Here is a 26,273-nt window from a genome sequence, read left to right on the forward strand (position 1 = left end):
TTCTCTGTACCTCCTGGATCTGGATGTCGTTTTCCTTCCCCATATTAGGGAAGTTTCAGCTATTATTTCTTCAAATAAATTTTCTGCCCCCTTTTCTCTTCTTCTTCTAGGACTCCAATAATATGAATGTATTACATTTGATGGAGTCACTGAGTTCCCTCTTTTCTTGTTTTGCATAATTCTTTCTCTCTTTTTTCTTTTAGCTTCATTGCTTTGCATTACTTTGTCTTCTAGGTCGTTAATTCGTTTCTCTGCTCCTTCCAACGTACTGTTCATTGCATCAAGCATGCTTCTAATCTCATGTATTACATTCTTCATCTCTAATTGATGTTTTTTTAACTCTTTTGTCTCTGTGGTAAGGGTCTCACTAATGCCTTTCACTCTTCTCCCAAGTCCAGTGAGTAGCCTGATGATTGTTGCTTTAAATTCTCTGTCAGGCATGTTACTTATATCTGTTTTTCTTAGATCTCCAGCCATGGCCTTATCTTGTTCTCCCATTTGGGATAAATTCCTCTGTCTTCTCATTCTACTGTATTTCTAATGCACACACATACACAGACATGTACATTTTCAAATAGCATTTCCCCTCCGTTCCCTACTTCCACTCCCATTCCAACTGTGTTCTCCTGTCATCCCCTAGCACCCACTTTTATGCATTTAACTATGTGTCCTTGATTGGGTATGTATCATTGAATGACATCAGTGTTACGGTCTGAATTTTGTCTCCACCAAAGTTCTTATGTTGAAGTCCTAACCCTTAGAACCTCAGAATGAAATAGTATTTGGAGATAAAGTGTTTAGAGAGATAATTAAGTTAAAATGAGGTCTTTAGGATTGGCCCTAATCCAGTATGACTGGTGAACTTATTAGAAGAGGAAATTTGGGGGTGCCTGGGTAGCTCAGTGGGTTAAGCATCCGATTTTTGATTTCGGCTCAGGCCACGATCTCGTGGTTCATGAGATTGAGCCCCACGTTGGGCTCTCTGCTGACAGCATGGGGCCTGCCTGGGATTCTCTCTCTCTGCCCCTTCCCCTGCTTGTTCACTTTATCTCTCAAAGTAAACAAACATTAAGGAAAAAGAAGGGGAAATTTGGGCACAGACACGTATGTGCTCAAAGAAAAGACCGTGTGAAGATGGAGGGAGATGGCCAACTACAAACGAAGGAGAGAGGCCTCAGAAGGAACCAATGCCGTTGACACCTTGATCTCAGACTTCTAGCCTCCAGAAGCATGAGGAAATAATGTCCACTGTCTGAGCTCCCCGCGCATTGGACTTTATTGTGGCGGCCTAGTAAACTAAGACATCCAGTGCTGGCGTATGCATGTGTTTGTTTTTGAATTTCCACATATCATCTCAGATATAGACTCAGTCTGTTTCTTTTTTATCCCCCTTCGTGCAACTTCTAAAAATGTTTTCTTTTTGCTTATCCTATTTTCTACAGTGCCTGTGTACATCGATTTGTTTTATAGTGGTAAAACACGTTTAACATAACATTTACCATCTTGGCCATTTTCTAACGTACAGCTCCGTGTTGTGGAGTGCAGTCACTCTCCTGCGACGTAGCCACCTCCAGAAGTTTCTCGTCTTCCCAAACTGAAGCCCTACACTCATTAAACAACAATTCCCCATTCCTCTCTCCCCTCAGCCCCTGGCAACCACCACTCTATTTTCTACTACTCTACTCTAAGTGCTACTTGGAGTAGTACTAAGTACTACTAAGTACTACTAGAACTACTCTAAGTACCTCCTCCTATAGGTGGAATCATACAATATCATCCTTTTGTGGCCTTCTATTTCACTTAGCATCATGTCTTCAAGGTTCATCCGTGTCTCAACATTTCCTTCCTTTTTTAAGGCAGAATAATATCCTACTGTTCTTTCTACCACGTTTTTGGGGGCCATTCATCCACGGCTGGACGTTGGGTTGTGTCCACCTCTCGGCTCTTGTGAATAACGCTGTTGTGAACATGGGTATGTAAGTATATGTTTGAGTCCCTGCTTTCAATTCTTTTGGGTGTATACCCAGAGGCCGACTTGCTGGATCATATCGTAGTTTTATGTTTAATTTTTGAGGAACCTCAAAAATGCTTTCCATAATGGCTGTATCATTTTACATTCCCGCTAACAGTGCGCGAGGGTTCCAGTTTCTCTACGTTCTCATCAAAATTTGTTATTTCTGGGGGCACGTGGGTGGCTCAGTCGGGTAAGCGTCCGACTTCGGCTCAGGTCATGATCTCACCGTTTGTGAGTTCAGGCCCCGCATCGGGCTTGGTGCTGAGCCTGGAGCCTGGAGCTGCTTCACATTCTGTGTCTCCCTCTTTCTCTGTCCCTCCCCTGCTCATACTCTAACTCTCTCAAAATTAAGAAAACATCAAAAAAAATTTTTTTTTTAATTATTTCTGTTTTTGTTTTTGTGGACTAGTCCTTTTAATGAGTGTGAGGTGGGATCTCATTGTGATCTCTTTTTATTTGTATTTTCTTCTATGGTGTTTTACTTTTGAATTTTACTACTGCCTAATTTGACACATCGGTATCATCCTCATACAGCTTCTTTGTGGACTATAATTTTTATCACTATAAAATCCCATTTGAAAAAAATCGGATTTGATGCATTATGTGTTAAGTTCACCCTTGTCTGTTATTAAAAGTGTCATTTTGTCTGTTATTAAAAGTGTCTGCCATTTTGGTTTGTATGTGTCTTCTGTTTGCCAAGTCCTTTCATATTTATCTTTCTGGGTCATTTTGCTTTGGAAAATTCTTAAAAAAAATTTTTTTTAATGTTTATTTTTGAGAGAGAGAGGGAAGGAGAGAGAGAGAGCATGAGCAGGGGAGGGGCAGAGAGAGACGGAGGCAGAATGTGAAGCAGGCTCCAGGCTCCACGCTGTCAGCACAGAGCCCGACGTGGGGCTCAAACTCATGAGCCGAGCCATGAGATCATGATCTGAGCTGAAGTCAGACGCTCAACGGACTGAGCCACCCAGGTGCTCTTGGAAAATTCTTACATATGATTGTATAGATTGGGTTTTTTCAAAACGCACAGCCCGAGACCCAATCTCCCTTGCTACGACTTTATTAGGGAATGCAATCCCAGGAAAGCCAGGGGAAGGGAACAGGGAACATCGCCGAGGGGCGGGGAGGCGGGAAGAGCAAATCTGAGGCTGCATCACTCAGCAGGTCAAGGCTTGGAATGAAGAGGGAGTGTGTGTCTGATCTCATGGGACCATCTTCCAAGAGGCCATCTTCCCTTTTAACTGTATTTCATCATTGTCTATACAGGGAGAGAAAGAAGGGAGAATTTTATCTGGCAGCTTCCGTCCCCCACGGGCCAAACATTCTCTCCACAAGTGTTAACTGCCCTTCACTTCAGGGTCGTCCAAGCTTGGCGCCCAGAGGGCCCCCAGTGTCTCGCACCTCAGCACCAATGTGGACGCCTCAGGGCAAGAGGGGGAGACGTGCTACACAGGAGGGCTTGGGGCACTGGTGGGTTGTACCCACACGAAGTGAGTTGAAGCGCACAAGGTCTGTCATCCCAGCAGCAGCTGGCACAGAGCAGGCAGCCCTGTCACCCTGACGATCAGTGGCGGAGCCTGGCTTTGTCAGGTTGCCCCCGAGCCGCAGGAGTTGAGGCTCCTCAAAAACTGCCATAAAGCTCCCCACGGCTTTTACAAACCCTTAAGCTGGCTGTCAGCTACCCCGAGCCTACCATTTTCTTTTTTGCAAGGTGTCTCATGTTCATAAAAGCTGGCCTACTCTGCATTTCTCCTAATCACCACTGACCCCATAACCAATGAAAGGCTGCAGACATTGCAGTTCCTAGCTGAACTCCACCTTCTACTTGCCCCTCACCCCCATGTAACCACAGGTGAAAACCTCAGTAATTTTGATGCCCTGTTCATGCCAAGGGCTACCACCACCTGCTTTACTCTAGCAAGTGTCCTTATTGCCATCAGACCAGTAAGGAGGCAATTCAACGTCACAATCCTATCCCGGGCGTCTTCTTTTAAGCGCCCTTGGGACCAGTTGTCTCGGGGGGCAAGCGTGTGGCCGCGAGGTGAAGTGTGGAGGACTGTTTCTGCGTGTCAGAAGTCAGCTGGAACGCGGGCAGAATTGGTCACCCCGGAGAGGCTAGGACAGGACGGGTCAGAGGCTCTGGAGGCATGGAAGGACCAGAGGCTGTGATGTGGCACGAAGAGATGTCTGATAACAAAGGCGTATCATAGATTTTCTTTCCAAACAAGGCCTGTCCTATTTGCATTTATTGATGTAACGTGATGGATAGGCTTCGTTCTCATTCTGGCATCTTATTTTGTGTTACGCTTTCTCTCTTCAGTGCTTCCTTTGTTTTGCATCTTTTGCTGTGTGGTGTGTGTGCGTGTTTTCTTCAGATTATTTCACCGCATTTGTGGCAATTTGGTGCTCTCTCTCTTCCGGAACCAGCAGACTTTGTCAAGACAAGATGTGTCAGATATGCTAAGATGTGATGCGATGCATAAAACCCGAGACTACACACACGGGCAGGCGTTCCTTGTGTGTTTCACTGTTGTCTATTTCTGCTCAACAGAAATCCTGATACGTTCAAGTTGTGCCCAGTGCCCACCAAAAGAGAGAAAAAAAAAATGTTGGTGGGTTTATAATTACATCTTTAGCGAGAACATTCCTGAGAAAACTTGCATTTTGATGAGGATTAAGAACCAATCCTCGGCTTACGATTTTACCTGGTCTGGCGAGTAGAAGAATTTTCTATACACCGGCTTCTGGTTCCTTATGATCCATGCTTTGTTGCTTCTCCTGTCCCCATGCAGTCTCAGTGCCAGGCTCTACAGGACACATTTCTGCTGGGATGTGATCCCTGGTCCTGCACCTTGGTGCCCTACAGTAGGTGAGTCGGCCCAGAGGCTGGTAGGGCACACCCACACCAGCACAGCTTGCAAAAACCGAATGATAGGTGGGAAAGACTATAGACCCCGTAAATCTGTTCCATGAAACCCAAACTAAACGTATCTCATGTCAACTTGACTCTCATTCGAGTCATTCCAATATCTGACATGAGGTAAAGGAAAATTCGGGCCAAAAAAAAAAAAAAAAAAGAGAGAGAGAGAGAGAGATAGTGGTCTTAACTGACCACATCCAAAATTGCCTTATTGGGGTGCCTGGGTGGCTCAGTCAGTTGAACGCCTGACCTTTGGTTTTGGCTCAGGTCATGATCGCACGGTTCGTGAATTCAAGCCCTGCATCGGGCTCTGTGCTGACAGTGTGGGGACCGCTTGGGATTCTGTCTCTCCCAGTCTCGTTGCACCTCCCCAGCTTGCTCGCTCTCTCTCTCTCTCTCTCTCTCAAAAAAAAAAAAACCACCATATATATGTAAATTTAAAAACAAAACCCCAAGACTGCCTTACCTGTGAACATTTTATAAAAACATATGCCCATGTGAACACATTGTTAGGGTTCTTCAACCCTGTCCTTAAAAAGGGCCATCGTCCTGAGGGGCCCAGAGCTTAAGCTGTCTCTGTGTTGTACCTCATGGTTTACAATTTAATGTAGACACATCAATAATCCACAAATAGGTATAAGAAAGTCCAACAAAGTTTTGGTCTTTTGCCAATGATGACTGATACTCTTTAGGAAATAAATATCGGAACCTTTTGAAAAAGAAGTTTTCTTATTCTCTTAGCTTCGTGGCTCGCTGGTGCCTGTTCTCCCAATTGGACTGATGGGGTGAAGTCACAGAGCCCAGCAAGAAAGAGATTATTCTTTCCAAGAAAGGATTTACAGCAGCGTTGTCCCATAGAACTTTCTGCAATGATGGAACTGTTCTGTGTCTGTGCTATCCAAAATGGTAGCCATTTGCCACATGTTGCTAGCTATTAAGCCCTTGAAATGTGGCTAGTGAGACTGAAGAATTGGATTTTACATAGATTTAATTAATTAAAGCAAAAATTAAAATAGCCACATGTGGCTAGTGGCTGCCATAGAAGACAGAGGAGATTTGCAGCCATTTGAATGGGAAGATGGCAAAGGAAGGGGGCCATGCCAGTCATGTGGCTGTGACCAGCCTGCGGCTTTTTGTTTGTTTTTTACACCATTTTATTGAGGCATGATTGGCATAAAAACAGCTGTAAATATCTAATGTATACAACTTGATGAATTTGGAGGTAAGTACACACCCAAAAAACTATCACCATAATCTGTCGCCTCCAAAAGTCTCCTCCTGCCCTTGTTTATTCGTTACTATTATTCTGTGTGTATGAAAAGAACACTTAACATAAGATTTACCCTCTTAGTAAATTAAAAAAACTAAAAAAAATTTTTTTTGATGTTTATTTTTTAGAGAGAGAGAGAGACAGAGTGCAAGCAGGGGAGGGGCAGAGAGAGAGGGAGACACAGACTCCGAGGCAGGCTCCAGGCTCTAAACTGTCAGCACGGAGCCCCAGACTCATCAACCAAGAGCACATGACCTGAGCCGAAGTCAGACTCTTAACTGACGGAGCCACCCAGGCACCCCACCCTCTTAGTAAATCTTCAAGTATGTACTGCAATATTAACTAGAGGCACCGTGCTGTACAGATCTCTAGGTCTTATTCATCTTGTAGCCCTGAAACTTTGTAGCCTGTGACTTCCATCTCCCCATTTCCCCCTCCCCCCAGCCCCTGGCAACCACCACTCTATTCTCTGCTTCTACGAGTTTGACTCTTTTAGATTTCCCGTGTACAAATGAGATCGGGCAGTATTTGTCTTACCGTGTCTGGTTTCTTTCCCTTCCAGGTTCATCCAGTTGTTGCAAATAGCAGGATTTCCTGCCTTTTTAAAAAGCTGAATAATATTCCGTTGTAGGTATATACCGCATTTCCCCCCAATTTACCCACTGATGACCATTTAGATTGCTTCCATGTCTTGGCTATTGTGGACAGTGTTGTACGGAACACGGGAGTACAGACACCCCTTTGAGATCCTGATCTCTGTTCCTTTGGATAGGTACTCAGAAGTGAGATTGCTGGATCATATGGCAGTTCTAGGTTTCATTTAAGAACCTTCCACCGTTTTCCTCAGTGGCTAGACCAGTTTACACACCCACCAACAGTGTATCAAATGCTCCCTTTTCTCCACATCCTCCCTAACATTTCTCTTTCATTTTTTCTGATACCCGCCATTCTAACAGGTATGAGGTGATATCTCATTGTGGTTTCGGTTTGCACTTCCCCGATGATGAGGGATATTGAGCAGCTTTTCATGTACCTGTGGATCATTTGTATGTCTTCTTTAGAGAAATGTCTATTCAGTTCCTTTGCCCATTTTTAAATCGGGTTATTTGTTTTTTGTTTTTTTGCTATTGGGTTGTAGGAGTTCCTTATATCAGGCTGGGGAGTTTTGAAGAGAGAGAACCAAAAGACAGTTCGGCCAGAGGGACTTCCCACTAAGGCTCTCGTCCTTCTCTCTCAGACATTTCCAGAACAGCCTGGTAGGCCAGGCTGGGGATGGGGCTAACTGATCCATTAGACACAAAGCCTGGGGCCCATGGAAATGTTTTAATTTCTTTAAAATTAGAAGAAAACAAAAAAGAATTTTTAGGCTGAAGAAAATGTTTTCATATATAATATTAATATATTCATTGTTAGGTCAACCCACCCATAAAATATAATTCAAATTTTTATTTATTTATTTTCATGCTTTATTACTTTTGAGAGAGAGAGACAGAGTGCAAGCAGGGGAGGGGCGGAGAGAGAGGGGGACACAGACTCCCAAGCAGGCTCCAGGCTCTGAGCTGTCAGCACAGCTGATGGAGCTACACAAAGCCTGATGGGGCTACGCAATCATGACCTGAGCTGAAGTCCACACTTAATTGACTGAGTCACCCAGGTGCCCCTAAAAATTTTTTTAATTTTATTTAATTAAAAAAAATTTTTTTACATTTATTTATTTTTTATTTATTTATTTTTTTTTATTTATTTTTGGGGCAGAAAGAGACAGAGCATGAACGGGGGAGGGGCAGAGAGAGAGGGAGACACAGAATCTGAAACAGGCTCCAGGCTCTGAGCCATCAGCCCAGAGCCTGACGCGGGGCTCGAACTCACGGACCGCGAGATCATGACCTGGCTGAAGTCGGACGCTCAACCGACTGCGCCACCCAGGCGCCCCAACATTTATTTATTTTTTGATAGACATAGAGACACAGAGCACAAGTTGAGGAAGGGCAGAGAGAGAAGGAAACAGAATCCAAGGCAGGCTCCAGGCTCTGAGCTGTCGGCACAGAGCCCCACACGGGGCTTGAACTCACAAACCGTGAGATCATGACCTGAGCCAAAGACGGATGCCCAACGAACTGAGCCACCCAGGCGCCCCCCCCCCCCCATCTTTTTTTAATGGAGGAAGGAGTCCTTGAAAACAAAAACGCTAGGACCCACCCAAGTCTTTATGTGTGTGTGGGGAGAGGGGCTGCTTCTACCACTAACAGCTCATTTTGGGCAACCAGGTACCTCCCTTCTTGAATGCTCCCCCTCAGCGGCCACAGATGAACTCCATGAATGGGTTCAAGTGCCCATTCTCAAACAAGAGTACCAAGACTTTTCAACAATCCCAGGGTCAAACAGAGCCCTGCACTGGAAAAACGCCTGTCTAGACTGTTACATTCTTGGGCAGTGGACAGTGGGGAGCTGGGGAGGGGTTCAAGAGCTGTGTGGGAAGGCAGAGAGGGGAAATGCCATGCTGTAGAGTGAGATAATTAATCTTGACTACTCCTCTCATCCTGACGCCATAAAGGAGGACGCATGAGCTCCGAGAGGTTGAGAAACTTGGCCAACCTTACACAGTTGGGGCACAAACCTCCATGTGCCCTTGCTCTGACCTAAAACCAAGCACAGATCCCTGGAACCCTTTCCGCAGCCACTGTGGGAGCATCAAGAGTAGCTTCTGTGCCGACCAGCCCGCCGTCCCTGAGAGCTGTTCTCTTTTCCCCATTCCTGCTGCTTCCGGAGCTGATCCTATAGGATCTCTGGGCCTCAGTTTCCCCCTTTGTGCGTGTGTTGGGGCGGGGGGGGGGGTCTCCCTCTAGCAATGCGAAAGAGGGAGGGAAAGAGGAGGACGTGGCTTTCCACCCTGCCCACGCTAAGGCCCCAGCCGAGGGTCTTCCCGGAAGCCCACCTCCCCGCGCGCGCCGTCCCGCGGCAGGAATGGGCTCGGCCCCTTTAAATCCCGCCCGGGGCCGCGCCCTTCCCGGCTCGGCGACTGGGAATTGCGGCCCCGCGCGCGCTCTCCGCGCTCCCGGCGCCAAGCCCGCGACCCCGCGCGCCGCCTCCGAGCGCCGGGCCTGCGGACGCAGGGGCCGTGCGCATCATGAGCCGCATCTACCACGACAGCGCGCTCCGGAACAAGGCGGTGCGGAGCGCGCGGCTGCCGGGGGCCTGGGACCCCGCCGCTCACCAGGGGTAGGCCCTCCGCGCTCTGCCCCTGCCTCTCTGGCCGCCTCCGGCCCCGGTTTAGAACCCGGGCTTCGGGATTGGGGAGGGGACCGCGGTCCGGGTGCGGGTGGGAGGGGAGGCAGACCTGGCCAAAGCCCCCCGCCCCCCTCCCCAGCGCTCCCCTCCGCCCTGCAAGCAGAGCGCACCCTTAGAACACAGATCGGCTTAAAATTCCCCACTGCCCCCCCGCCCCGTAGCGTCGGGAGAGGGTCTCGATCCGACTCCCAAACGGAGCTCGAAAGCACCGACCTTTGTCTCTACCCCTGCCTGTCGCGACTGTAAAACTCCCAGCCACTTGCCTCGCCGCCCTGCCCGCGGGCCTTGGTTCAGGCCGCCCGCCCCACTTCCCGCCCCGGAAGGGACGGGACGAAGGCGTGGAGCGATCCCAACGGCGCGGGGGAGCTGGCGTGGCGCGGCCCCGGGAGGGCAATGCCTGCCTGGAGGCGCGTGTGGGATCGGGATCCGGATGGGGTGGAGGGGAGGCCCTGCGGTCACCCACGCAGAGGTTTTGAGAACACGTGGACCATGCCAGCAGCAGGTACAAACACTAAGGAATCTGGAGGTGAGGGGTCGATAGGGGCAGGTAATAGAGTTTCCCCCATTCCTTCCCGTGTCCCCGCCCTCTCCCATTTCTGTGGCTCTAAAAGGGAAACCCCAGGTTTTGTGAAAGCTAGAAGCGGGAAGCGGGGAACTAGGAACCCCCACGATCTTGGGCTAGTCATAAAACTTCTGGTGTGGGGTTTCGCCACCTCTAAGTGCGTATGGATGACAAGAGGAATAGAAAGTGTTTTAAAACAGGTGAAAAGGGAAGATACTTTATAGCAGCTTAGACCCCCTCCCTCAAGTTTGATTAAAGAAGTAAAATCCTTTCTATTTGGTAAGCACTTAATAGTTTAGCACTTTCACTCACATGATCTTTTGTCATCATCATCACAAGACTCAGAGTGAGGTGGCTATTCTCCCGTTTTGTAGATAGGATGACTGAGGCTCTGGTTACAGTAACCCCTTGCAGGAGGGGCCACAGCTTGGTCTTGCAGCCTTGAGGAGGTCCCTTCTACTCTCTGGGCAGTGCCCCAGCGTTTGGGAATCAGGTGAATAGGAGACACTTGTGGGCCTTGCTTCTAACCCAGTGCACACTCTGCCCTGGGCCGTTGAACTTACGCCTCTTCCCTGAGGACTGACACAACCAGCTGATCCCTTCTTTCCATCCCCAGGGGAAGTGGCGTCCTGCTGGAGGGAGAACTGGTGGACGTGTCTCGTCACAGCATCTTGGATGCCCGTGGCAGGAAGGTGAGGACACTTTCCTGGGGACACTAGCAGGGCGCTGCCTTCATGGTCCTCACCCACCGGCAGATCTCCCGGTGCTTGACTACATCAGTGCTGAGATTTGGGGTCCGGTTCCTCCCGGGAGGGGCTCACAGGGCAGGTGGGGAGTGGGTGGGGAGATAGCAGCCGAAAGGGACCACTGAGTGGAAAGGTGACTTTGGCGTTGGGCAGAGGACAGATGACGGGGCCTGGGTTCCTGCTGAGGACACAGATCAGCACTGACCCCAGTGGTGAGTGTTTGGGGCTCGGATTGGGAGGGTTGAGAGCAGGAAGGGGTGAGGTGACCGGTTCAGGACTGAGGCTGTGGGTGCTGTGTGGGCTGGAAGGTGCTCCAAAGAGGTCCCATTGCTTCTGTTTAAAGGGCTGGGAGCCTCGCTGGGTGGGCAGGATGAGGGGCTCTGTTTTCTGGGAGGGCCAAGGGCCCAGATTCCTGGCTTCTGGAAGTGGTCTGGTAGCTCCCACTGCCCTGGGGCCTGATGGGTCAGCAGTGACCTTCCCCTTTTGGGGACCAGGTTTGTTCCCGGGAGGTCATGTCACCTTTGAATTTTTTGGAATTGATTCATTTTAATTGTTTTTTAATGTTTCTTTTTGCGAGAGAGAGGTGGGGGAGGGGCAGAGAGAGAGGAAGGAACAGAATCCGAAGCAGGCTCTAGGCTCTGAGCTGTCAGCACAGAGCCCGACGCGGGGCTCGAACTCATAAACCGTGAGTTCGTGACCTGAACTGACGTCGGACACTTAACTGAGCCACCCAGGCGCCCCTGAATCATTGAAAATGTACTGGTGGAGTTTGTTGTTGGAAGGAGACCTAAAGTTCTCCATTTGCAAAGTGGTGGCTCTCTTGGCCTGGGCTCGCTCGTCTTTGAGCAGCACTGTGTGTGGCTGGGCACTTTGGAATGTGGGGTTTTTAGAAAGCAGGTCACTGCTGTGGACCTGGGCCTCCTCGTGCATACAGGCAGGGACGTTGGGGTGGGAGGAGGGTAGCTGTGTTCTGGGCCTTTGTCCAGCCTCCACATTAAGTCTGCGTTGCTGACCCCGCCTGGGGCTTCAGTTCCCATGTCCGTGCCCTTGTCCGCTTGCCCCCTCACACCCTTGGGGTCGTGCCCTCCATCACCACGCCATCTCAGGTGTCCACAGACGCACCCACTGCTCACCCTCCGATACTTGCCCGTGTCTTTCCTGAACCCTAGTTTTGAATTTCCACCCCATTTCTAACAGCCCCACTCGGTGTGCTGACCACCTTATCTACTTGTTCTCTAAAGCTGAGCTCGTCCCAGGGGCTCAGAGCCCGCTGCTGCCCTGCAGCCCCGGGAAAAGCCTCCGCTCCCAGCTCGGCACCAGTTTCACCCAAGAGGTGTTTTGCTGCATCCACCCCCCTCTTTAGGGTGCCAGCCAGCAGGGTGGACACAGCAGTCCGGAGCTCCCAGCCAGCCTGCCCGGCAGGGCCAGCAGTAGCTCCAGGCTGATGTGGGACCGGCCTCCCTCTGCTGCCCTTGGGGCAGAGGGTTCTGTCAGCCCTGCCCACACTTGCCTTCTCTGAGTTCTCCCTTCTAATGATAATGCACTAGACCCCTGCAAACCTCTACTGTCTCTTCCTCCAGCCTCCCCCCGGGAAGCAGTGCCTGGTCCTGTTGGTCCTTCTACCTTGGCCATCCCTTCCCACCCCTCCCCTTCCTCTTTCTACTGGCCTTAGGTGGATGGGGCCTCAGAAAATTAGCCTGTCCTCATCAAACCTTCCAGCTGCCCCCGACGCTCATTCTTGCCCTGCCGGTCACTTGTTTCCTGAAAGACATATTGGAGGGTCTCACTGCTGTTCAAAAACCTTTCGGGATTCCCTCATGGGGTACCTGGGTGGCTCAGTCGGTTAAGCGTCTGACTTCGGCTCAGGTCATGATCTCACAGTTTGTGAGTTTGAGCCCCATGTCGGGCTCTGTGCTGACAGCTCGGAGCCTGGAGCCTGCTTCGGATTCTGTGTTTCCCTCTCTCTCTCTGCCCCTCCCCCCCCCTCAAAAAATAAATAAATGTTGAAGAATATTTAAAACACACACACACACACACACACACACACACCTTTTGGGATTCCTTCTTGTCTATCAGGTAAAGTCCAAACTCCAAATACCAACTCAAGGCCCATTTCAAACTGGTGCTAATTGCTTTCCCGGGCTCCCACGAGGCCTCTGACTATCCTCTGTTGCTCAGACATGCGCACCAGACCTTCACTTTTATTTCGTACCTGTCCCAGGCTTTTAATATTCTCCCTACTCCCTTTTCCCCCGGAAGCTGCAGGTTTCTCCATGCTTGGAGACCTTGCCAAGAGGTGGATTCCTCCTCTCCAGTGTCCAGGAGCAGGTGACCCACCCGCTTTGGCCAGAGTAGCTGGCAAACAGCATTTGCAGCACCCTTTACGTTTTACACTGCTTGCGTCTCTAGTATCTCATCGAACCCTTGCCACGTTTCTGAAAGTAGACAGCACGTTGTCCCCACGCAACAGGGGAAACTGAGGCTAGGAGGGATTAGCCCCAGGTCCAACGTGTCAGAAGCGGCATAATGGCCGCCCTCCCTCGGAACTTTCAGTGCCCTTTCTATGACCCTTGCCCTCCTCCACTCCTGCATCATGGTATTTGGGGTCCTCGGTGCTTGGGTTATGGTTTTCTGTATGTGCTTTCTGTCTCTGGCCGTGTGGGGACTTTGGGGTCAGGCGGGGGGGGCCTGCCGTCTCATGGCCGCAAGGAGCACACATGCTTCGTTATGTGAGGCAGGTGCGTACTGAGCATGTGATTGGATAAATGAGCGAATATGGGGGGGGCGGGGCATCTTCCCAACTGGAATATCTTTGGGAGCTGAGATGGGATTCGGGGTGGAGGGGGAGGTTGGGGGCTCGCAGTGGAGCCCTGTGGGGAGTGTGTGTGTTGGAGGGTGGGGGGAGTGAAACAACGCCCTCCCTGTCTCCGGCCCCAGGAGCGCTACTACGTGCTCTACATCCGGCCCAGTCTCATCCATCGCCGGAAGTTCGACCCCAAGGGAAACGAAATCGAGCCCAACTTCAGTGCCACCAAGAAGGTGAACACGGGCTTCCTCATGTCGTCCTACAGTAGGTATCTTCCGTCCTTCCTCCCTCAGGGCCCTCCCACCCTGTGGCCTTGCTGTGTCTCTTGGTCCCTAATGAGTGTCCGCTCAGCCTTGGAGTCCATGTCTGGCCTGGGGGCCTGCTGGCGGGACTCCTCCTGCCCCTCATTCACTCAGAGGATCCCCAGTGCCCCACCTCAATCCCAGGGGCCTGGCTGGCCTGACTCCTGCAGTCTGGCAGAGGCGACCGAGAACCTGGCTCTGGGCTCTCACTGCCTTTGTGCAGAGCCCAGGCCAGGCCCCTGGCAGCCTTCATCTTCCTGCCCAAATTCCATATGATTATTAGGCCCTTGGACCTCCTTCCTCTTTCCAACTGTGGCTCTACAGGGACCGCTTTGCTGTCTGTGGAAGAAGGTTTGGAGGTTGAGTGAGAATCCTTCCATCCCTCTATCAGTTTATTCATTCATAGTTTCAGTTGTCCGTTCATTCTCTGAATATTTAATGAGCATCTACCCTCTGCCAGGCCCTGAGCCACATGCCAGGGTCCGGGGACCACAGGGACAAACAAGATTTGGACCTGCATTCGAGATGTCCTCAGTCCCTTAGAGGAGATGGACAGGACAGAGGAGGGGCTCTGGGCCCAGGCAGGCACGGTCGGGGGCGGGCCTAGAGTGGGGAACACCAGTGCAAAAAGCTGAAAGGAAGGCAGGAATCAGCAGGGTGCTGGGGTTTGGAAAGGTGTTGCAGGAGGGGGTTGCAGGCCAAAGCATGCTGGGAACTGGGGGCTCCTGATGCAGGTGAGGAGAAGCCTTTAGGGAGGCAGGAGCCAGGTGGAGAAGGGCCCCAGAGGGACACCTGATCGAGAATGCAACGGAGTCCTGTTGTGAGTGGTTTCAAGTAGGGCAGGGATGTGATTAGAACGGTTTTAAAAAATCCCGGGGTGGAGCGGGGAGCACCTGGGTGGCTCAGTGGGTTAAGCATCCGACTTCAGCCTAGGCCATGATGTCACAGTTCGTGAGTTTGAGCCCCACATTGGGCTCTGCACTGACTGACAGTGCAGAGCTTGCTTGGGATTGTCTCTCTCTCTCTCTCTCTCTCTCTCTCTGCCCCTTCCCTGCTCGAGTATGCTCTTTCTCTCTCTCTCTCTCTGAAAATAAATAAGTAAACTTAAAAAAAATAAACAAATCCCCTCCCAGGGGGAGGGGTGCCTGGCTAGCTCAGTCAGAAGAGCATGTGACTCTTGATCTCGGGATTGTGAGTTCAAGCCCCATGTTGGGTGTAGAGATTCCTAAAAAAAAAAAAATAAAAAACAAGTAAACTTAACAAAAATCCCAGGGGGCGACCAGCAGGCCTGTTAAGAGGCTGTGGTGGCCAGATTAAGGGCCTGTCAGTGAGGATGCAGAGACTGGAGAGACTCGGGACAGAGGAGGCACAGCGGCCTCAGTGTTTGGAGATGGAGAGAGTGAGAGAGGGGTCAGGGACGACCCTGGGGTTTGGGCTCAGGCAGGTGTGAGGAGAAGAGTTCTGTCTGGGACACGTGGTCGCGCCTCTAGGTAGAGGATGATGCCCGCTGGGGCCTTGGAGGCACAATTCTGGAACCCAGGAAGCAGGCGGGGCTGGTGGCACACGTTTAGGGCCCATCACACATTGCGAGTACGGAAGCTGTGAGAGTGGATATGGAGTCACCCGGGAGGCCAGGAAGGAGCCCACTAGGAACCAGAGGAGGGACCCCTGCAGAGGTCTGAGGGAAGTAGGGAGCATGTGTCTCTCTGAGTGGGGGTAGCAATGGGGTCAGGTGCTGCCTGAGGCCCAGCAAGGCCAGGACTGTGGGGCATCCAGTGGGCTCACAGTGAAGTGCTCCCAGTGACTCGGGGAGAGGGGGGTCTGGAGTAGTGGGTGTCAAAGCCAGAATTCAGGAAGGCGTTAAGGTAAGATCCAGTGTGGAGCAGGAGACCCAGGTGCCCGAGGACGGAGAGGGGTGGGATCTGGAGCCCAGATGGAGGAACGCTGGCTCGAGGCAGGAGAGGGACACTTGGTCCTTTGAGACGGAAACGGAAGAGAAGGAGGAGAGGTTTCTTGTGCTTATCGGTAAGTTGACAGGGCGGTGGCAGGGTGAGTAACCCCACCTCGGGCTTCCGTGACCTTGGGGAGTGGAGGTGAGAGGTGGTCTGTCTGAGGGACGTTGGGCGGGGTGAGGGCTGAGGAACCAGGAGCAGTTCGAAAGCCCTTGGTGGGAGTGCGGCGTCTGGCGAACCCGAGAGGGCATCCCCGACAGAACCTGGCAAGGTTTTACACCCTGAATGGAACAGGGTCTGGCCTCCACAGCTGTTGGGCTACTCTCGCTGCCCCTGGCTCTCGGTGTGGAGAGGCCAGCCTGCTGGCCCGCGCCGGGTTGCTGAGCTGGGGTGGCCGTGCACACCTTCCTGGGCTCTTGGGGCCTGTGAGTCTTCCCAGCCCTGTGAGGCCTCACTTCTCGGTCTCGGACCATCACCTCATCCCACCCCACGCCCCCCCCGCCGGACCCGACCCGGGATCTGCAGATTTGGGACATTCAGGGCAGGTAGGTGAGGCTGTTGGGATCCCCCGCCCCGAGCCTCCGAGCTCTGCCGGGGCTGGGGTGAGCCGGCCAGGGGAGGGTATGTGGACCCCGTAGTTTGCTGCTCCTTCCACAGACCCCAGCCCAGCCAGGAGACCCTCAGAGCCTGGGGAGAAGAACCCTGTCTAGGCAGTGGGGAATCCGCGCGGAGGCAGAATTTCGTAGAGGGTTTGAATCCTGCCTCCTCCGCTGATCAGCTGTGTGACCTTGGGCAGATCACCTAACCTCCCTAAGCTGTTGTTTTCTCCCACGTAAAAAAAAAAAAGGGATGATGAAAACATTTACGCTCATTGGGGGTTTACCACGTGCCAGACTCTGTGCTAAGTGCTTCACGGGTGTCATTTCGTTTACAGCTCGTGTCCACCCTGTCATTAGGTACCCTTTTTATCCCTTGTTGTCAGGCACAGAGAGGTTAAGTCACCTTTGCACGGGCTCACGTGGCTTGTGAGCAGATGTGCAGCAGGCAGCCTGGCTCCAGAGCCCGGGGCCGGAAGTCACCTGCCAGGACAGCCTCGATGACTCCTGGCACCGCGGGCACGCACAGCCCTGCCTTCGGGTAGTTGTGGGCACGTCAGACACTCAGGTCTCCCCTGGCTCCCAAAAGACCCTCCCTGAGTGCTTGCTGTGACCCTCCTGTGCTGTGTGCCTGCAGAGGTGGAAGCTGCGGGGGACACGGACAGACTCACGACTGAGGCGCTGAAGAGCCTGGTCCAAAGGCCAGAACTGCTTGCGCTGACGGAGAGCCTCACCCCCGACCAGACGGTGGCATTCTGGATGCCCGAGTCAGAGATGGGGGCGATGGAGCTCGAGCTGGGGATCGGCGTACGGCTGAAAACCCGAGGCGACGGCCCCTTCCTGGGTGAGCAGTGCAGCCCTCACGTGGCCTCGTGTCCCCGTGGCCCATAGCGGTTCCCGGCCTCCTGTTTAGGGCTCCTCCACCCCACCTGCTGAGAACCCACGTGAGTGGGCCAGTCTGCTTATTCCCGAGACTTCTTCCTAAGTCTCCGGACAAATGCCCTGGGGCCAGCAGCCTAGACACTCTGGATCCTGGGGTGCTGCCCAATCCTGTGGTTCCCTAGGGTGACCTCTCCTATTTAGTGCCTTGGGGTCACACTCAGGGCCTCCCTGAGAGCACTGAAGAGAGCAGTGGTTTAACCCGGGCCTAGGGTACCCGGCAGAGCAGGCCGGCCCCCCACTATTTTACCACTATAGAAAGACAAGCCGTTCAACTTCTTCCCTTCTTTCAGAGTCATTAGCCAAACTTGAGGCTGGAACAGTGACCAAGTGTAATTTCGCTGGTGATGGAAAGACAGGAGCATCCTGGACGGACAACATCATGGCCCAAAAGTCTTCGGAGGAGGCCACGGCGGAGATCCGAGAGCAGGGGGACGGGGCAGAGGACGAGGAGTGGGTAGGTCAAGAGAGATGTCTGTGAGCCTGGCATTGGTACGGTTTATCTCTTGGCGGGAGCTTCGTACACGCAGGCTGTGGCTGGGTGTAGGACAAGGACACGGCAGCATAAATTTTGCTCCCCCCAGCTTTGGTGTTCATGGAATTTCTGAGAATGTGTTAGCCTCGGGAAAACTCCTTTCGAGGCAAGAAGGGTGACAACCTGAAAGACCTTTCTTTTCGGTAGGTCGGAACTGTGCCAATCTACAAGAAAGTTCCAAAGATGGATAAAAGCAAGGGCTGGAAAGAATGGAATTCACAGGGAAACCAGGGAAACCTGATGCCATTACCTCTCCAAACATTATCACTTCAAGTGAACACATTAGCCATGTTGTGGCAGCTGAGCTGAATGAGCTTTTTTTTTTTTTTTTTCCCCGGATCAACCCCCCCCCCCCCCAGTCCATCCTTAGCCAATCTGCAGTTGATGTGTTTTCCCGAAGCATATTCCACCTGAAGGTTTGATGTCAGAAGGCCCCAAATTGAACATTTACAACTGAAAAATGGGTTATTCACCCATGGCGAATGATGACATTCGCCAGAGAAGGCAGGGCAGGAAGAGTAGAGGGTCTGGATTCCCCTTTGTCTTACTAAAGGGAGTCTCGGAATGAAAAATAATCAGGGCTGCCAGGCCAGCTCCTTGGGCCAGCTCTAATAAGGGAAAGCCAAGGAGGATGGCCGAGGGCCCCATTGGTAGCACTCGGTTGAACCCTTGTTTGTCTGATGCCTTGTAGAAGACTTTCATGAAATGTGCTCTCTTCACACCTCTTTACTTAACTCGTAGGATGACTGAGGTCGCCTCTGGGTCCCACCAGCGCTGCTGAGAATTTCTTCCATCAACGTCTACCCTGGAGCTCGGCTTACCTGGTTCTTCCCTACAGCCACCATGGAATACCCTTTGAATAAGCGTTGCAAAAACCAAATCCCAGACCATGACATGAGCAGTGGGGGCCCCATGCTGTGGCTCATGCAGGGCCCATCTCTAGGTATTTTCATGGTGGCCCTTGCCCTGAGTGGCAGCCTTGTTTCTAGAGGCAGGCAGTGGATGGGTCCCCCCGGGGCAGTCAGAGGAATTGGACTTGGTCTTGGCGTAGACTTGGGGAATGTCCCTCATCTGCATGCAGAGTGGCTCAGGCGTTCCTTCCTCTGTCCTTGTTGTATTTCTTGCCTTCCCTGCACACCTGTTGCTTTTCCCCAGTGCCCAGTGGTGTAGCCTCTGCTCTCCCGTTCACACCTCCCTTTCCCCCATGTGCCCTTTTCTTCCCCTACAGCTGCCAATTCTTTATCCCCCCTCTGGTTCTCTGCCACACGGGGGGCTCCTGTCTCCTGACCTCCCTGGCTGCTTTCCTGGGGCTGCTCTCTGGGAGGCCTAGCGTATTCACAGGTATGGCTGGCTGATCCCTACCTTTCAGACTCACTCTACCAGGCCACGTTTTGATAACATCTTTGTCTTCATCTTTTGTACTTTGAGAACTTTTTATGAATGAGTAAATTTTCAGAAAAGGATTCCTTTACGCTGACTGGGTTACATCAGGTGTGAACAGTCTTCCAACTGAGCGGTGATCCTGTAAGAAGGAAGCCGTGTCTTTTGATCATGAACATTTCCTTGCTGGGTAGTGGGCCCACACCCAGATCTGTGACGAGATGTGGAATTGACTTCTACACGTCCCAAGAATGGGCACAGACGTGGCATGTGGGTCCTGCTTGTCTCGGGGACAAGAGGGGGCGGTGACGAGTCCCCTGATGTATCAAACACAGCACTAGATGCTTTCCGTGATAATAATTACAGCCCGCTTCCTGATGCTAGTACAGATGTCCCCCGCTTTAAGAAAGTTCGTGTTATGACCCTTGGCTTTTATGACAGACCTACCTTAGTACCTGTTTTTGCTAACCGAAAGCAATCTGAAGAGGGTTTTCATTTTTGTGAAAAAAGGCAAAAACTGAAAGTGGTGTTCAGCATTTGTTTTGCAGTGAGCCGTTACAGAGGCTGGGCACACCCCAAGCAGTGAGAGTGGCCCCATGAGTCTCCTTCCCTGGGAATGACACTCGGCATCCAGCCCCCATAGCTTTGAACTGTCTATGAGCACCTGCTTCACCTCAGTCGATTATGTGCATGCGTTAGCGAGATGTGCCCTAAGGTTTCAGGAAAGCCTAAGTGAATGCTCAAAAAATTTCCCATTGTTTCTTCACTTTCTACCATTTCAGTTTATAAAAAGTTTCATAGGATTGCTGTACTTTTTGCATAGTGGGGGAAACTTGTATTTGCTCGGCGCTGGCAAAATCTTACTTACTTTTCAAGCAATCCCATGAGGTACCTGTGATTATTTTTTAAGGTGCATGTGATTATTATTCCCATTTTTTTTTGGTATGATTTTGAAACTTACAGGCTCCATCCATAGTATATAGAGGAGAGAGGACTTTAAACCCAGGCACTCAGATTTCAAACTCTGTATTCTTTACTGGCTTATTCTGCTTCCACGTGTATGTAACAGGGAAGAAAGGGGGCTTCAGAGAGGTTGAAGCAACTGGCCCAGAGTCACAGCTAATAAGTGAAACAGCCAGAATTCAAATCCAGAGATGTCCAAAGCAAAGCTTATGTTCCTTCCCCTGTCCTTTGCTTCCTTGGCCTATAGAAGGACCTTGAATACAGGGGCCCGAGGAGTCCTGGCCCTGTGAAGTAGGGTTATATTCCTAGACTTGAGGGAACTTGTCTAAATCCTTGACTGCTGACCTGCCCAGGTTGAAGTCAGTCCTACTGATTAGCAGTTGAGCAGGTAATATTATGCCTCCAGCAGTTATTATCTTGATTCCAGTTTTCATTGACCTTCTTGCATATTTGAGCCAGGGCTCGATGATATGGCTGTGAGGTTTGGGATTAGCGCTCCATTGGGGCCACCTGAAGTCATGGGTCACTGGACTGCTCATAGATCTCTTCTGTTCTTGTTGCCCTTTTCTTAGTTCAGATCCTTGTGACCTTTGACCTCGACCATTATAGAAGGTGCCTCCCTGGTATCCTGTGTCTGAATGGGGCTGGCTGGGACCTCCACCATGGGGATGGCCAGGGAAGTGGTTAAGCAGCAAGAGGACTGGGGATATTGACTAGAGGCACCCTGTGAAGGGATCCTGCTGCCCAAAGCACCGTGGCCAAAGGGTATGGCAAGGTCATATAGGCAGGTCACCATTCCAAAAAAGGAGGGCCAGTGTGTCAATAGGGGAAGACCTGGACAACAAATGGCTTTGGTGTCTTGGGGGGGCAGGGGGAGGGGTGGAGAGGAAGGAAGGGAGGAAGGGAAGGGTCCTTGTGGCTGGAGCTCAGAGAATGAGTAGAAGTCGTTTGAGATGAGGCTGGAGGTCAGCCTTGGCATCTTTATCACATTAAGTACTTTGGGACTTTATCCTTAAATTCCTGGAAGCCAGGGATTCTGGGGAGAGTGATAAGATTTGATTTGTTTATATCCAAGATCCTTGACTGCAGAGAGCCTGAGAGTAATGAATCCAACTGGGGCTGCTACAGTTTCACAGCGACGGGGCTAGAGTGGTTTGGTATATAACGGCGGGAGCGGACAGGACAGAAATTCAGGTGGAGGAGGAAAGGGACTTCCCGGCAACAGAAGAACACCGGCAGAGCGGAGGTGGGGGAGTGGCCCGCCCATGGAATATGCAAGTTCTGGACATGGTTGCTGTCATACCATACCTACACATAAAATTCCATAATCCTTTTTCCATTAGTGTTGTAGGATCGCTTTCCATGTTGCTACACAGTCTTCATAACCATTGTTTTTTAAGATTGACTGCCTTCTCAAAGCTCTGTCATTGCCCAATTTGGGGGTAATTGATTCCTATTTGGAGCTAAAATAATTAATGTTTTAGGTTATATACTGTTATATAATTATATACAACTGTTTTAGATTATATAGTTCCCTCAGTCTCACCCATACAGCTTCCCCCACCCCACCCCACCTCCTGCCCTCTTCCCCACCCCCACCATGCCATATTTTTGTATCTTGGGGTTATTTCTTTAGGGACAGATTCCCGCAAGTCAGATTACTGGGAATTTAGGAGTTTTTTTTGTGAAGGTCTTTTTAGATCATCAAATTTGCTTTCCCAAAGGGTTGCTCTAAATTATAATTTCACCAGCAATGTAGGAGAGACCCATTTTCATGCTTCCCTGCCAGAATTGAGTGTGATAACATTTTAAAAAATGATATTTGATCAGGTAAAAATAAAACAAATTTTTTTATTAAAAAAATTTTTTTAACGTTTATTTATTTTTGAGAGAGAGAGAGAGAGTGCGGGCTGGGGAGGGGCAGAGAGAGAGGGAGACCCAGAATCCAAAGCAGGCTCCAGGCTCCGATCTGTCAGCACAGAGCCTGATGCGGGGCTCAAACTCACAGACCGTGAGATCATGACCTGAGCCAAAGTCAGCAGCTTAACCGACTGAGCCCCAAACTTAAATATAAATCTTAAATTTTGATTAGCTTTTTCCTCCGTTAATAGTGAACTTAAACTTTTTTTTCATGTTCATTTCCTAGGTATATTTCCTCTTTGCTTCCTCAATTTCTTTGCCTGTTTATATACTTGGGGGGGGGGCTTTCGGTTATTTATATTTTAAATATAACCATTTACCGTATTTTAACAACCTCTTTTGTTTTTAAAAAAGTGGATTTTTTACAAACACAAAAATCTTTGTATAGAGCTATCTGTTGACTTTTTGTGATTTGTATCGCTTCTAAGCTTATATTCTCCTTTCAGATGTTAGATATTGTCAATTTCTGTTTCTTCCATTTTGGTTATTATATGGTTTTACATTTAACTCCTTAATCCACTCTGCCTTTAATTGTGAAAGGGTAGGAAGTAAGATAAGCAAGATAATTATTTTCAAATGGCTAACCAGTAATCTCAACATTGTTATTGGGTTCCTTCCCCCTCTGAAGTTAGGATGTCTCCTATATCATATACTAAAGTTATTTAAAACAATTTTTTTTAATGTTTATCTTTTTAAAAAAAATTTTTTTTTAACGTTTATTATTTTTGGGACAGAGAGAGACAGAGCATGAATGGGGGAGGGGCAGAGAGAGAGGGAGACACACAGAATCGGAAGCAGGCTCCAGGCTCTGAGCCATCAGCCCAGAGCCTGACGCGGGGCTCGAACTCACGGACTGCGAGATCGTGACCTGAGCTGAAGTCGGACGCTTAACCGACTGAGCCACCCAGGCGCCCCTAAATGTTTGTTTATCTTGAGAGAGAAAGAAAGCACAAGCAGGGGAGGGGCAGAGAGAGAGGGAGACACAGAATCTGAAGCAGGCTCCAGGTTCTGAGCTGTCAGCACAGAGCCTGATGGGGCTCGAACCCATAAACCATGAGATCATGACCTGAGCCGAAGTCGGAAGCTCAACACTTAACTGACTGAGCCACCCAGGCGCCCCTAAAGATCTTTTATACCTAAGTTATTACATTTCAATAAGTCTCCCTGTAGTGACAATTTGAACTATCATAGGAAGCTTTAAGGTTTTGTAGAGCTAGGTACCCCTCATTACTCGTCTTAGAATTTTGATATTCTGCCTCAACATTTGAAACATTTTGTCAAGTTTCAGTGCGCATTGACTGCCTTTGGGTTTAAGTTAAAAAAAAAATCTGGCTACAAGAGTAAGACTCTTGTATTTTAGAAAATTCAAAAAATGAAAAACATACAATTTCACCACCATTTTTGAAATTGCTTGTGTAGTAACTCAGTTACATGCCATGCTCCACGTGGTGACAAACAGTAACTAATTTTGTGTTTATAACCGTCTAAGGAGAATAGTTTTTTTTTTTCCAAGTAGAAAAAAGTCTAGTATTACAGTAAACGAAACTGATACCACGCCTGTTCTACAGATGAAGACACTTGCCGGAGGGGCCCAGGTGGTCAACAGAGCTAGGGTTCTAACCAGGGCAGTGTTGTTACTGTGGCCCGTGCAGAATCCTTTGTGATGCTGCCATTCCATGAGACACAATTATTATTTCTATTTTAGTGTATCTACTTACAGTCTTTTACAAAGCGGGGTATCCATGTACATACTTTGTGTGATCTTTTCACTTAGATATGTCATGAACATTTATCTATCCCATAAACCTTTCACAACATTATTATTTTTTAAGTTTATTTATTTTGAGAGAGACGGAGACAGCATGAGCAGGGGTGGGGCAGCGAGAGGGAGAGAGAATCCCAAGCAGGTTCCACACTCAGCGCGGAGCCGGACACCGGGCTCGAACCCACAAACTGAGATCATGACCCAAGCAGACACCAAGAGTCAGAGGTTTAAATGACTTGGCCACCCAGGCGCCCCTCACATTATTTTTAATGGCCATTTAATATTCCTCATGTGCAGATAGAACAATGCATTTAAGGATCGTCTCGTTTGAATGATTAGTGTATGTCCCATTTTTCCCTGCAGTTAACACTGCTGAGATGTACATTCTTGAGGCTTTTCACACATCCCACAATCCTTTTATTATAAATTCCAAAACTGTAAGTGCTGGGCCTCATGTTCTACATATCGTAAAGGTTTTTGCTCCCCACTGCGGAACAGTCCTCTGGACAGGTACTTCCGATTCGCAGCTCTATAGCTGCAACAAGGGACGTGCTCCACCTCACCCCAAGTCATTAAAAGAAGAAAGGAAATCTACAAATTTGGGATCGTCACATGGATTTGCGCTGAAGATTCCTTAATTCCACCCCTCGCTACCTACCGTGGAGAAACGGCCCTTTTGCACCAGCAGGCATTAATATTGCCTGCAGCGTTGTTATGTATATAGTACTGAAAATCAAAAATGAACTTCACGTTCCCTAAGCGGGCAACGGCTAACTAGGCTGGTATCTCCACGCTGCGAACCGTTCTGCAAGTGTTAAGGGAGAGGCAGGACTGCGCGTTTCGCGTGGACAGGGAGAAGGGGAGACGGGGAAACAGGGAGCCCCCCCGCCGCCCAGTCGCCTGGGAGCGCGGCTGCTGTCAGGGACTTCGGCTTCGGGATCTGCTTTCCCGACGTGCTCCGCCCGAGATTCTGCAGCAAGCGGTCCGGCCGGCCGAACGGCAAGAGATCCGGGTTCGCGCCCTGGCCAGCCCCTGACTGGCAAACCGGTGCCAGCCGAGGTGACGACGCTGCCCAGCCTCGGGGTCCTCAGCGGCCCGCCCCCCGCCCCCTCCCCGCTAGCCCACCCTGGCGCTTTCTCCTGGGGGTGCCGGGAAGCCGGACTCTTCGCGGCCGGGCCCCTTGGGCGCCGGGGCACGTTTCCGCCGGCCGCGCTCAGCAGCGCACCAAGCGGAAGTGGCCGTGTTGTGGCGGAAGTAGGTGCTTTGTGGAGGCCGCCGGCGCTGAAAGGAACGTGGCCGGCAAAGATGATTCAAGCGATTCTGGTTTTCAACAACCACGGGAAGCCGCGGCTGGTCCGCTTCTACCAGCGTTTCGTGAGTGCGGCCCAGCCTCGTCACGTCCCTGCAGAGCGTCCGCGCCCCCCTCCCTCCCTCCGGCCCCACCTGCAGTCTCCCCACCTCGGGCTCCCGCACCGGGCGTGACCCTCGCACCCGTCACCCTCCTTGCGGGACCGGGGTCGGCGTCGGGCCTCACGTCCCACCCCCGCTCAACCTTTCCTGGACCCCTGCATCTCTCTGTCGTTTAGTGACATTTCTCCTTGCGTCTCGGGGCTCTCTAAAGGACGGTTGGGGGGGGGGGTGTGTGCCCCATTGAAAACTTCACCCATCTAAGCCCCTTTAATCTTGTTGGTCGTACGAGTAGGAAGAAATATGCAGCTTATTAAAGTTTTTGCTTTAGCCCAAAGATCTGGAAACGTGCTTTCTTGGGATTATTTTGCTTCAGTGCTGGGTGGATACTGCCCAGGGACTGGATACCCTTCCTTCTGTAGAGTTGAAGAAAGTCAGCTTCCAAGTGGGAAAGGGTGAGAAATTATAAAGGCTGCCGCGTGAGGGCTCCATAAACGATCACGGAAATTTGAGTTTCCCCAAAAACTCCTCTGGGAAAACAAACAACATTCTTTGTCTCCTGACCTCCAGCGTTTTATTTCTTCGCGGCGAGGTTTCAGAAATGTTACATACATTATCGGTGAAACGCAAGAGGGTTAAAAATCAGAAAACTCCTGTTCGGGCCTCAGCTCACCTTTTTTTTTTTTTTTTTTTAACCCCTGTGTCTATTGATCCTGTGTTACTTCCCTTTGTGTGTGTGTGTGTGTGTGTGTGTGTGTCAAATAGGAATGAACAAAATAATTTTACCCTTTCATAGAATTTTTAAGCTAGATTACATTTAATAATTATTTCCAGATAAAAATACGATCATTCACTACAACCATTTAGTTTGTATTTGCATTTGTGTATGCATTCACCTATTTAAAGCATAC

General features: G+C 50.3%; 2 protein-coding genes and 1 long non-coding RNA gene across 12 annotated transcripts in view; 2 read left to right on the forward strand and 1 right to left on the reverse strand.

Moving 5' to 3' along the window:
• Positions 1 to 3,053: 3,053 nt before the first annotated feature.
• LOC121042388 (uncharacterized) lies at positions 3,054 to 9,885 on the reverse strand. 2 transcript variants are annotated; one of them, XR_005796163.1, is made up of 3 exons: positions 9,703 to 9,885; positions 4,709 to 4,833; positions 3,054 to 4,551 (listed from the first exon to the last, which is right to left on the reverse strand). It is a non-coding gene; the product is annotated as an uncharacterized LOC121042388 (long non-coding RNA). The 2 variants fall into 2 exon arrangements; XR_005796162.1 differs by having other exon boundaries at positions 4,709 to 4,818; positions 9,703 to 9,880.
• Positions 9,188 to 22,079, forward strand: ARPIN (actin related protein 2/3 complex inhibitor). The gene is made up of 6 exons (XM_040493659.1): positions 9,188 to 9,420; positions 10,668 to 10,743; positions 13,735 to 13,867; positions 17,091 to 17,297; positions 17,686 to 17,849; positions 18,669 to 22,079. The coding sequence occupies exons 1-6, from the start codon at positions 9,329 to 9,331 to the stop codon at positions 18,675 to 18,677; spliced, it is 681 nt and encodes a 226-aa protein (XP_040349593.1). The 5' UTR covers positions 9,188 to 9,328; the 3' UTR covers positions 18,678 to 22,079.
• Positions 22,080 to 25,180: 3,101 nt separating this feature from the next.
• AP3S2 (adaptor related protein complex 3 subunit sigma 2) overlaps positions 25,181 to 26,273 on the forward strand; it is a 60,661-nt gene continuing 59,568 nt past the window's right edge. For 2 of the 9 annotated variants that reach the window (XR_005796159.1, XM_040493656.1), the window contains exon 1: positions 25,181 to 25,329. Coding sequence is in view for 6 of the 9 variants with exons in the window: in XM_040493656.1 (XP_040349590.1) it covers positions 25,261 to 25,329 (69 nt within the window). In the remaining 3 variants the exon portion in view is untranslated. The remainder of the gene's footprint in view (positions 25,330 to 26,273) is intronic. The other 7 variants (XR_005796160.1, XM_040493658.1, XM_040493652.1 and 4 more) reach the window with 5 other exon arrangements.

Source organism: Herpailurus yagouaroundi, unplaced genomic scaffold, assembly GCF_014898765.1.
Source record: "Herpailurus yagouaroundi ecotype Mexico unplaced genomic scaffold, PumYag 185, whole genome shotgun sequence".
NCBI classification, from domain to species: domain Eukaryota; kingdom Metazoa; phylum Chordata; class Mammalia; order Carnivora; family Felidae; genus Herpailurus; species Herpailurus yagouaroundi.